The 13,557-nt window shown below is 37.4% G+C and overlaps 1 protein-coding gene across 16 annotated transcripts in view; it reads right to left on the reverse strand.

Moving 5' to 3' along the window:
* Window positions 1–13,557, reverse strand: part of LOC139148891 (homeobox protein Meis1-like) — a 48,741-nt gene that overhangs the window by 7,450 nt on the left and 27,734 nt on the right. For all 16 annotated transcript variants that reach the window (XM_070720329.1, XM_070720323.1, XM_070720334.1 and 13 more), the window contains exon 9: window positions 11,649–11,725. In XM_070720329.1, coding sequence (XP_070576430.1) covers window positions 11,649–11,725 — 77 coding nt within the window. The remainder of the gene's footprint in view (window positions 1–11,648; window positions 11,726–13,557) is intronic.

A 13,557-nucleotide genomic window follows, 5' to 3' on the forward strand; every position in this document is an offset into this window, starting at 1 on the left:
AAAAGCAATACATACTGAAATTGCAGAGTACAAATATTTCCATCATAAATATCTGTAATCTATTCTGAAGACAGCAGTGTAAAAATTCACTTCATTCTCAACATTCTCAAATCTTTTAAAATAAATTTTCTTTTTTTTCAGACAGATACAATTTTAACCTATAAACATATCAGTAGTGTCCAGACAGTTTTTTGTAATTTTTTATTTTACCCCTAGATCGTTTCATATGAATAAAGTGAATAAAGCTCTTATGCACATTAGATTAGATCTGCCATTGTCTTGGTTTTATTTTCTGATGGCAGTGCTTTGAGTCATTTGGCATCAGCTAGGGCCACATCTGTGAAATGTTCCAATACACCAGACCCCTCTGACCTTGCTATTTATGTAATTTATTGCATGCAGAGCAAATATTGCATAATTTAATTATGACATCTTACAAGGTTGATCAGAATGTAAATAAAATATCACTGTTTGTTCAGCATTTCATTCCTCAGGTGAAAGGCATTATTATTTTAGAGCATTTTTGGCAATTTGCCAATTTCACTTTGTACCTGGGAGATTACACATTGGAAGTAACTGATAACCGATGTTGCGTACACACCAAATCTACACAATCTCACTTTCAACGAAACTAACAATCCCCAATGGGGATACTATTATAGCGCCCGTCTGCTTGTTTCTTTTTATTTTAATGTGTGATTCTTCTTTGCTTGTGTTGTCCTTTGTCCAGATAATACTACTCATGTCTGTTTCACCGTTTTCGGCGGCACACATGTACCATATGTTAATACCACATTGAAGGACGGGTTGTCAATTACACGATGACCTCCACAACAGAAGGTTGCTCCAAAACACAAACTGTATCCAAAATATGTGCCCTTCCAGTAGCGATGTTAGGTGACATGGTTTAAAGCCAACAAAACAATGTAAGTGTATATGCGAGTGCTACTTGCATACAGTATGTGTGTATATATGTATGACCAGAGTATGTGTCCTCCATAATTGAGGGAAGGGGTGGGAGTTAGCACCAAGACTGTTTTTTTTTTTTTCAATTTTTTTTGAAGTTACAATTTCAACCCGCTGGGTGAAATGAGATGTTGTAGAGAAGCAGCCTGGCTCCATCAAAAGCCCAATGTTTTTCTTAATCTCTGTACAGTGTTTAGCCAATTTATGATTAATGGGGTGAGCATGCTTTTTTGGCGCCACAGTAGCCAGAGCTTTGCCGCTAATCCTATGCTAGGCTATTCCTAACAGTACACTCCCTGTGTGTGAGTGTTACAGAAGAACAGTTGAAAGTTTGGAGGGGGAGGCAGAGTCAGTTCGGTGGATGTGAGGGGGTGGGGTGGAGAGGGGTAGTGGGTTACAGGCAGAGTAATTGTAGCAGCGAGTAGACAGATGCAATGTTGCAGAGCTACAAATAAATGAAACCAAAAGACACAGAAGCGACCTGACCAAACGGAAACAAACTCTTGTGCTTTGAACTACTTTGCCGGTTTTTTTATTCTTTGGCTTAATACAAAGATTTTGACTTGGAGGCAGCAGACTCCTAGCCCCATTCTACTTGTATATGCTTGAATAAACTAGAAAGGATTTGGCATAAAGTCGCCTAAACCCCCACACAGTACAAAGACTGAATTTCACAAACTATTCCCCTAAGGCTATGTCTCTGAACATAATCAAGCAAATTGGCGCTTTGTCATTCCGGCCGATTCCCGGCTAGAATTTCATCCAACATGCCAATAACAGGTGGAAGCAGAGAACTCTATCAACTGAAGAATAATACAACTGCTCTTAAAGCTTTCCAAAAACGCTCTTACAACCATCAAGTGTATGAAAATAAAGCTTGGAAAGCTCTAATTGTAAACCAAAAAGTGACCGGTATCCCGCAGATATTTTTCATTGTACTAAGTTAAACTTGACAACATAGTTACTTTATTACAAAACAAATACAAAAAAACACAGAGGATCAAAAAAGGAAACCAAAATGTTCTGATTAAACTGCCCCTGAAATCATGTCCCAAAGTTAAACAGCAGAAAACACAAGAGCCTCCAGACTGTCTCTAACATTCAACGTTGATGAGGCGAACACAAGCCAGAAATGACAGACAAATTATGAAATAGAAAATGACCCGTTTGTGGCAAGACAATAACCCAGCTTCAGTATACAGCTGAAATACAAAGAACAAAGACCAAAAGCAATCAGTCTGGGCCCAAAGCACTGTCGATAAGTGCTACAGAGTAGAATTTTGCACTTTTTATTTTTGCTCCACTGAAAGCCTGCATTTTTTCTGCTTCTGCTAATACATTGTATAGCAAGTCTCTACTAAAACCCAGGTTGATTTTGTCTCATGTACACACTGCCAGTGTAGATTTATAGTCTGTTTCTACATAATCAGCACTAATAGAAAAATGGAGGATGGCTTTAGCTAAGGGAATTAGGCTTAATCTCCAATGATGGTATTAAATCAGAGTACAGCATGCAGGTGAGGGTCGGTGCAAATCCCAGAGTGGAGTCTAGGCTTTTTATGCATTTCAGGCTAGTTTCCTAGGATGTTTTTTTTTTCAAGGAAGCTCCAGAGGCCACGACAGAATTGCCATTAATATACAGTTTCCAGTTTGAAAATAGGCAAGTAAACTTCATCAGCCAAGCAATTTAACTGGTATAAGTAAGAGGTAGGGTACATCTACTCTCACTTAGAACTATACCACAATTGCATTGTGAAAACAGCCCAAATGTGTATTTTGTTTTACCTGCCTTGTTTGGATTAGTCCAATGTCAGGCTCAACTGAGAAAATCAAAATACGAGTAGAGATCTAACTGCATAAACTCATGGCCAAAAGGCAAATACAGGCATAATGGATAAAGAAATGAAAGGTTCTGACAAGGATTAATTAAATTATGCACATATGAAAATCCATATAAAAACACAGGTGTATAAAAGACGGAGATTGAATTCATATGGCTGTGAATTTTGTCCCTGTTGTTAGCCACCAAAAGGTGTCAATTTTAATTACTTTTTTATTGGCTGCCAGGCAGTGCGTCTGCCTTAATTTTGCAGGACATGCTGTGCAAACAGTTATAAGAATTATGTCACAACTGGTAATGATTTTTTATCAAATGAAAACACTAGCTGTCAAAACAGGCACTAAGATATGTCACTATCAACAAGATGAGAGACTTAAAAGGGTTACTCCAGTTGTAGCTTGCGGCGACAAACAGTCTCTTCCATCCCTTTTCATTTCAAAAATTACAAGTCTTTTAATTACGTACACAGACAAACCAATGCCGACTGTAAAGCTTATAATTTGTACATTAAGCACAAAAACATCCCAAAAGTCCTTTGGTGACTAAGTCTTTCAATTGTCTTGACTAGGAGCGGAAATTTTGCATTTGAATAGAACTCCATGACCTAAGTCAATCAATACAAATGCATCTCTTATCCTCCTTTGAAATAATTAAACTAGCAAATAGAAAAAAAAAGAATACCAAAATGGATACATTCAACCACAGTCAAGCTTTTTTATTCGGTTGAGAAAGCAAAGTGTTTGACTGCGAAAAAACACCGCCTAAAACCCAGCTGGGCATGTCATAGCAACTAATATTGGACAGTGATCTGATAGAAAGTCAACAAGAATGGTACACAATGGTGAAAAGTTGGAAAAGTTTCAAACATGACAGAACAAAAACGATTCTTTCTTTTTTCTTGATAACAAAACATCTGGCAGGACAGAGTGTAGTGACCAACTAACTATTGACAAATTACCAAGGTCTCTACAGAAAAAATTGATTGTAAATTGAAGACTATGCCACATAAATCCAACGGCAAAAAGTTTTCCATCCACACTGGAAGACCAAAAGTACGGATTCTCTTCCCATAGATACAATAAAGTGAATTCATCTGCAACCTAAACTGTAAATGCACAGAGAAACACATTTTTTTTTTGAATCTTAAAAAAAGCTCATTGAAAAGAAGAAGTCTTTTGACATATTAAATGGCAGAAGTTTTGTCCAGACGGAGATGGAAAAAGTGTCCCCCCTAAGTAGATGTAAAATATCAAGTCTTCCACTCAATTTTCTAGTGGAGTGAAATGAGAATATTAAAGTTCTACCAAAGTGTAGCCATTAGCGTTCCAACTTCTGTATCTCAAGCTTTTTATCTGCCCGTGTAGGGGTATAACCTCAATTAGTGGAGAACATCTTGGCTTTTTGCTTTGAGTACTAAGTTGTGGTTTTAATATCAACATCATAAATTACACAGCTAGGCAAAGTCTGTGCCTTAATCCTATCTCTATCAATTCAATTTTGATGAAAAAGATATACACTGAACAAAAAACCAATAAAACTCTGTATATGCGTAATGGATAGTATCAAACCTTACCTAAGCGTAATAGCCGATTTTTCCCATTCAAAACAGCAATGACTTTTACAATAAAAAATTTGATAGTAATTGAAAGTCTCTCGCATTATGTAGACAGTTGCTGATTAATTTTCCTATCCTTTCAGACACACAGAGGCTACTCAAGTACTCTGAAATTAAAACTCAAAATTTCCATCATCGGTTTTTGTCGACATAAATTCCCAGGAAATTTTCTGTCTTCTCACAGTGACGTCAATTACTTTCCCATTGCAGCAATTTTTTCTCTCCCCAAATTGCCATTTTCATCCGTATAATTTTCATAATCTATCTCTAATAAAGCAGGGCTTTCCAAGGCTCAATTTTCTGATGTAAACTACTGGAAAAAAGATGGAAAAATCATGCTGCAAATTTTGATAAAGGGTTGTTGGCTGAATGGCTAGGAAATGCATTTAATTTTCCTGAGAGGTTATTAAAGCCACTGACCGAAGCTTGTGTTGTGTGTGAGTAACCAGAAAACATTGACGGCCAGCAATCATTTGATTGTGCTAGTCCTTACTGACTGAAAAATTAATGTTGGCACTCAAACCTCATATCATTTTTTGCAATTTTCATAAAATGTCCGATGGCAATTGGTTGAAAATGCATCTGATGACCTGCCAATCATACGTGAAAATGTCAGAAAAGTGTGGCTTTAAATAGAGGGTTATTTTTTCAGTACAACCTAAATAAATCTTTTGTCTATTTGACATAGAAATAAAAGGGAACATTAAAATGTGCTAAAAGAATAATGATGAAAAAACATTAGAAGTGAATGAACCTAGAATAAAATCTATATTATCATTCTTTTTGAATTAGATTACACCAATGTATGGATTGTCATCTTCACTTACAAAGTTATTGACGTAAGAAACAACCCCTGCCAAAGGATTGACATGGTAGCCCACAAATGTTGTTATTGGGACACTTTACTTCACTTTTTTCATAAATCTTCCACAATGCAAATGCAAAGCAGCAACACTGAAGTGTTTGAAGTCACTGAATGATTTGAGATTAGTTAAGCTGACAGTTTTCAAACAAAACATTTTTTGCTTGTAAAGTGAATGACAATTTGGATATGACAATTTCTGTTATTCCATATGCTAATAAGACTTAATTAATTGTAGTTGATGATCAGGACAGGGAATGAGACAAATGCCATTGTTTCCAATATTCCAGCTGTTGTATGCCATAAGGTCGCCTAGGAATAACATATTTGCTGAGCAAAAACTTTCAAAAAAGCTGTTGCTAAGCCGAATCAAATGATTGCGTAGGAATGAAAAAGGGGTGTTGTCTGAAATTCACCTGGTTTACTTTGTCTTTGAGGGCAAACTAAACTTGAGATTTTGTATTTCTTTTATTACCGTACAAACCATTCAATGATGATGTGAAATGAAGCTTGCTACCTTTTGAGGTTTTTTCAGTCTACTTCATGCCCTCACTCTCATTTTTCTTCCGTTAAAAAGGACCTAGATGTTTTTCCTTTCCATTGGAATATCAGCCAGCCTTTGCCACAACCAGTGGAACCGCCATGTTGTTGCCATGCAAAAACCCTGTATCATGGATCCTATCAAAGGACAATTATCTCAGAACAAAGATCAGACGCATTGCTTCCTTTCAGGAATCCAGGACTGAGGAAGTGAGTGACAAGTGTTGAGGTATCATAAAAAAAATCCATGTTGACTGCATACTGCCCTGGAGTCTGTATCCAGATTGTCCAACAAAGCCCCTGTGAAACATTCTGTAATGTTATTCAAAGCAAAAAATTTCAAAATAATTTTCCTGGATGCAGTTTTAGTCTCTTATTTCAACTTATGCATTCAATGAAAGAGTTATCATGGGACCTGGGTTATTGTTTATGTTGTTCATTATTTTTCGTATAATACCTCCCAAAGACTTGCGAACCTATCTTTAATATTCCAGTAGATTCTTTGTTCAATCCAGCCTCCATCGACACAATTTGAGTTACTTTGAAGACCTGACTGATGCTTTTGCAAATCTTAGCAGCTCAAAAAATATTATAGCATCCATTAGACAGTCATCATGGCCTGATCAAGTTGAAATGTGAAATCCGAAATGAAAAACAAACACTGCAAGACAATCTGTGACTACACTGGAAGGTAATCAATCAGACAGAAAGGTAATACACAAATTGCTGCCAGCTACACCTACATCAAAAGCATTAGTAAACTACAACTAGGACATGACCAAGGGCAATGCCAAGCTACAAACAGCATTTCAAGACTTGGCAATAACACAACATAAAATAGTCCTCATTCATTTCCGCCTACACTTGGCAAATCACACTGATAGAAAACTCTATCACTAGTGGAAATATTCACCCTGTATCCTGCCAGCTGTCTGAAAAACCGAACGGTTTCCTTCACAGAACAGTCTTTCTCTGAGAGACTGAGGAACTTTCGCCAAACATATTACAGCTAGGAACTTTGTGGCGAGGCAGTCGGCCAAATTATGTCTTTAGATTGTTCTGTTTGTATTGTCTTCTACTTGAAGACACTTTTACATTCTTTTGAAGTCTCCCTATATCTGGTTGTGATCGGCGGAACTCCAAGCGGTGCCAAGCACTACCCCCCTGTAGTACAATCCAGCCTGTTAGTACATCCTCTCAGGTTGCAAGGTCTTAGCATGAGTTTACTCTGCTATTGTACAGCCCACTACCAGTACAAACACAATCCTATTGAAAATCACCAGGATCAATTGCACTTGTTGGCTACTCATTTATGGGCTACAATAGTTTCTGGCATTAAGCTGGACTCTGGTACAATGGCCCTGCTGCAACTACCCAAACCACTTTCACTATCTTTTTTTTCATCCCTACTGAGCAAACAGTCATATTTACTTTAAAAACACACGAACTTTCTTGTTCGCATGTTGACTACTTCTTGCTCACATTTACCCTGATAAATACCTTGATACCCATATCTGCATACTGTGGCAGGAGTCTGTTTGGAGCAAGTGGGTGGGTGGGGGGATGTGGGGTGGAGATCAGTGTCTGTTTTGAGCAAGTGGGTGGGTATGGATCAGTGGATCTTATCTGTCAAAATCTGACAGCAAGTGAAGTTTGGTCAGTTTAATTTCTTTTCTGGGATTTCTACAGTACAATTGTCAATAATTGGCTCTTCTTTAACATTTATCTCATGAGTTGAGTTACTAGTTATCATAGAATAATAAAGAATATAACCAGACATTATTTTATTTCTCTGAAATAGTACTTCATTTAAATATCTTAATATTTTTTATATTTTGACAAACCATATTTGTATTTATTTTGTTTTGTTGTTTGGACAATGGAATTGAATCCTTTCAGAGACTGTAACATAACTTGATCAAAGTCAGTTCAAATGAGAATGAAGATAAGAAGCTGTCTTTCCTACACTGAATCAACACCAGATACAAAGTCTTGTTTTAGCCATAGTCTTCCCATCCCCTTGTTTGCTCTTGCGATACATCAACACATTTACTCAATAAAGTTGTGTAGGAAGGCTGTCTGGAAGGAGACTGAAAAGCGATCAGCAAACAAGACCGAAAGCAGCTCCACTTCATGAATATTCAACTAGCCACTTCAGTCTTACACTATGGAGACTCCTGGTACTACCCTTTACTGTAAACCTACTCAAAGTACCCAAATCACCCTAAATTGTTGACATAAGAATGCATATGAATGCCCCAAACATTCATGTTTTTCTCTCACAAATAACTGGGAGGGAGAAGAATTTACTACTGAAAGTGTACCTGAGACAAGATTAAAACATGATGATGATAAACCATGACATAACTAACAGCGGTATGGCTGGGATAGTTGACTGTTATTTGGGCAAAAGCACACACATCCACAGAGACACAGACACATATGGACACATACACAGAGACAGAGACGCATAGGGACACATACACAGAGACACAGACGCATAGGGACACATACACAGAGACAGAGACGCATAGGGACACACACACAGAGACACAGATGCATAGGGACACATACACAGTCTACAAAACTGTTTAGATGACATCAGCCGTCCTGATGACTATCACTCTAGCCATCACTTGGCAGAGCAATATAAACCCTGACAGGCAGGAGATATAGGCAAAGCTTTCTCCATCTCAACTGATTTATTACTTCAACTTAAAATGACTTCTCATTGCAGCCAATCTGATTGTTCTAGTCCGTTCTCAAGAGTGAAATTCTCAAAGTCTGGAATTTAGTCTGATTTTGATTAGAAAATGGCAGGCAGGCTTTACAGCCAAAAATAAGGAAAAAAGTATGTGTTTGACGGGGAGGGAAATAATCTTGTGATAGATAACTTTTATCCAATTTGTTTAGGAAAAACTGGTCCATAGTACGGTTATAGGCCATTGGCTATCTGATGTAATATTACAACTAACAAAGTGAAAAGTGAGAAGTTGGAATCCATGGGTGAGACACAGCCATACTAAACTCCATTTTTTAGCTATCAATCATGGTTTTTACACCAGTAACACTGAGTCAGTCATGAAATGAAAATCAAACTACCGGGGGTAGCTCAAAATTTTTACTTTCTTGAACTCGTTCTATATTTTTTCCTGAATTCATCTTAAGACAGTATTTCAGCGAAAGCCATCAAGCAAAGTAGTTTTCACACACTATAAATAGCATTTAGTGAGTTTGGCACTGATTTTCTTTACTGCTCACCTTTTCCATAAATTCTTCTGGAAGCGATGCTAATTTGATGGCCACCCTATCTTTCCGTAACAAGTGGGCAGTATTTGCCTGCAGTTGCTTGCTTTACTGCAACCTTAAAGCATCTATTACATGGTTGCTTCTCTTGAACTTTGGAGACCTTACATGTACAGCTGGGGGAGAGTTGAATGCTGAAAACACTTTGTTGGTGTTTCTTTACCGGTCTCCCACCAAGTATGTAATGTGTACACACTGCTTGGGTATCAGCAGTCACACTGCCTGTAACTCCCACTAGACAACACTTTTTACACAGCATTTGGTTACTGTTAAAAGACCAGGTTGTGAAGGTGGAAATGCTTCAACACAACTGATGTCACTGGGAAACAGATAATATTTGACAACATCAAAAGACATGCTTGAGGTGGCCGTAGACCCAGGTCTGTACAAAGGAAGAGTGACAGTCAGATAATGTGACTTGACTATTGACTAAACGCATACTGGATCAAAGCAGTGACTTCCAACTATTTCTGTCAGCCAAACACGTGTCTGTAGGGTCCCCAGAGTAGCAGGAATTTGCACCTTATCTAGTGTCACATGCTCCCCCTGTGAGTGCCCCCTGTGAGTGAAAATCTGGTCAGAAATTGGCTGATAGGAAAGAAAAAAATTGGAAACCCTATGATATGTCAAGCCAACTGTTGGTACATGTACTTGCTGTATAAGTTGTACGTAACTAAACATTCAATCTTAGAAGAAGAACTGGAGTTATTCACTGAAGTTTGACCACTGTATAAAGGTTGTTTAAAATACACACATGCAGTGGAAAGAAAGAAAGGAAAAATAGATCCTCCCAATAACAAACTTCCATGAAAGAAAGTTGAAAGGGGAGAAAACATTTGAAGTCTCCTTGAGGGAAACTCAATGTTTGAATTGGATCAAAGAAAAGCCAAAGGGTCTCCGTTCCTGCACTGTTACTCATCTACAAGACTTATCAAAAGCTATTTGTCACCTAGAAGTTTCAAAACCAAATTTTCATGTGGTTTTTGATTCTTTCAAACAGAATAGAATTAATATGTCTATCCAAACAGACTCTTTAGGAAGGGTTTCTTTCATTCAATACCAGCAACCAAGCCACTGGCAATTCCGATACAGACTATGGCACTTTTACTGAGTGATTTAATTACCTGACTGAGGTTTGGAAATAGCTATGAAAGACTGAAAGAATTCACAGAATAAAAAGTGAAAAATTCAATCATCTGTGGTCTGGTTAAATCTTGAAAAGTCAAAGTATGCAATTAGGAGGGTGGGCTATTTCCCCAAGCATGCAAGACTCGCATTAGTGGTGTGGCCTTGTATGGTTGTCTTCAGAAATGGTTTGGCTTGGATCTGGTGTCTTTTTAATGACACTACTCCCATGCTCATCCCCTACCCTAAGGAAATTTAAAACTCTCTACATTAATGTTTGAAACCCAAGATACTTCCCTTTGACAACAAATTCGACATCCGCACTACTTCCTTCATTAAAATGGCGTCTAAATTTAGCCGCTCACACTCTCTACGTCTGTAGACACGAAGAGAACTCTGGGGATGCCGCTTGTTTTGCTTTTTGCTGAAAAACTAGCCTGTTATTTTTTTCTATCACATTTTTTTCTCCCTCTCTGTCGTTAAAGGTGAATTTCTGATGGAGGCAATCAGCTGTTGGAGCCAATGTTAATATATGCTAGTTAAGGTTACTGAGCATCATTAATTAACCCATCACAATTCATCATTCGCATTGAAAGTAGAGCTGGTGTATTGGGATATAGAGGGCCATCACAGTAGACATTCCACAGGACAATGTAGCATTGCAGCTTCATAATCAATCAAGCTGCCACACAGACTCATTCGCTGGGGACTTTTACAACAACTCCAACAGAGTCTCACACTTTCCACACTCAATAGCCACTAATGATTCTGTCCTAGTTGTCTGGCCACTTTCAATTCAAGGAGCCAGCATCCAACCAAAAAGAAGTCGACCAATAAGGAGCCTCCTTTGCCTGTACACAACTGAGGTGCACAGTATATTGTGTAACTGGAATAGTGGCCTTTGAAGTGCTTGTGGCCCTTCAAGGGGGTTTGAAGGTGGTTCGATTCGCCTGACAAGTTTTATCTCTCTCTGACGAATAACTTGATTTGGTGTTTGTTTTTCTTCACATCAAAATGAACTAATATCACTAAAGCCACAAAAAAGTATAAAATTTCTTAGAAACTCAACATTGATAATTGTTATTTTTAGTGTGAAAGGAAATGAAAATAAATGCATAGAAAGTTGGAGGGAATATTCATGAAGTGAAAAAATTCATGAACAACTTATACAGCACTTTGTGTAAAATTAATCAGACACATGATGATGTTGTGAGGGAAAGCCATTAGATAGCCTGTCAAAACATCCACTTAGTTCTATAAACAACCTCACATTACCGCTAATTGAAATGCAATCACTGAATGAACTAAATGTCATCAACACCAGCACACTGCCATCACCCAAAATACAAATTCATTAACTAATTAGACAGAAGAAGAAGAAGAAGGCATCTCACCAGTTATTAACTTGAAGTATAGTAAGCCCAGTGTCTTGTGCTAATTGTTTCTTTTGTTCTTCTGATGGGTAGGGATGCTGTGAAGGCAAGACAAGATAAATGACATCATTAGTTTTACAATTACTCTTCACTTTAGCTGCAATAGAGCCGCGGATTTTCTCAGCACAGTTACCATGCGTACTGCAGTATACCATACCACTCTCCTTTTTGCCTATACACTAAGCTCTTTTCTTTCAGATTCTCTAGCTTTTTCTGCAGGCTGAAATTTTGTTTCCTTATCATTAAAATTAAAATTTGATTAGAATATGATTTTTCTAAGGAAGTCAGGCAGCAAGCTGCACTACTCCAGGTCAGCAGTGTACTGAATGTTAAAACTGCAAAGAAATATCGGTGACAAGTTAGGAAACCACTCATCTATACTACAAACAGCCATATCTACTGTTTTTAATTTTAATTGTCTGGTCCACTTGATTACTTCCCCTTATAAAATTCATATTTCTTTTTTTGTTACTGCTTTGAAAATTCTAAGCTTTTCATGAATTATCAAATATTTCTGTCTAGCATCCTATAACTGGTATTTGCAAGTACACACTGCTGTGCAAAATGTTGGTAAAAGAGGCAAGATGCTTGTGTAAGTAATGAGTCAATGGTTAAGGATACTGGGTCGTGGTAGAACGGGCTATAGCTTTGTGCACTTACAAAATGGATCTGTATCAACAGAGATCATAACTTGTAGAACATCTATTATGTATAAATATAGATCCTAAATATAGTTGAACATCTATATGTATAAACACTAATCCTAGCGCGTAGTTGAACATTTACATGTCTAAACCATTGAACAGAAAACTGGAAAGTACAGCAATAGTACGAGTGATAAATGCAGTGAAAACAATGTTCTAATGTTTGAAATGCTAAATTCAGGAAAGTCAGATATTAAACCCCACTCCCTCGAGGGCAGACCAAAAAAAACATCCTGACTAGTGGAAAAAAGGAGAGCTGTAGTCATTTAAAGTTGTAAAAACTGACTGCATTACTGAGCGTGCTCAATTTCATACTCCAGGGTTCGACAGCTTATATATTAATCAAAGTGTACCAACTAACTGTGAATATATGAATATGTCTTTGCAATATTAATGTGATCTATTCTCAGCTCTCTCTCCTACTCTTACAAATTGATGAATATTTCATTTCGTGTGCGGGATGTGCATGTGTGAATGTGCCTGTGTTTGTTTTTAAAGTCTTTCTAAGTGAGCTAATCTCGAGAAAAGCTTCCTGTGTTAGTGACAATGAAATGAACTTGCCCCTGCCAAGGGAATTCAGAAAAAACACCTCCATGTTGATGAGTTTGCCTTTCTGAGAAAATTAGCAAATTAGATACAGTAAATTGAGCGTACAAATTGATCAGAGTGTGCACTTCATTCTGATTGTGTTGTTTGAGAAATATTTGAGAAAGTCTGCTGCTTTGGAGTGAAGGTGTCAACACAGAGATGAATATCCGGCTACAAATGAAACGATCAATAACCAGGCTGCCATCATGTTGTGATATTTAGATTGAATTTAGTGACCGCGGCATTTCAGAGGCAAATTTTTCCCTTTGTTCTGCGCTGACTTCCAAAAATACTCTAGTCCATTAAAAAATACAGACCACTAGAAAACATGTCAATGGCAGCAGTTTTGATGCAGAGAATGAAATAACATGTACATCACAAACTGATTTACGTTATAATTTTACTCATTACAGTGATAAGACAGTTGTTATTTGATTTGAAAGTACATGGGTAATGGGCTAAATTCTATGCCATGAAATCAACTGGAATTAATGTACACTTAAATCCTATCAACACATACTTAATGACCAAATATGACAAAATATTTTACTGTACTAGTTTATCAGATATTAGAGATA

This window comes from Ptychodera flava, chromosome 14, assembly GCF_041260155.1.
Source record: "Ptychodera flava strain L36383 chromosome 14, AS_Pfla_20210202, whole genome shotgun sequence".
In the NCBI taxonomy this organism is placed as follows: Eukaryota; Metazoa; Hemichordata; class Enteropneusta; family Ptychoderidae; genus Ptychodera; species Ptychodera flava.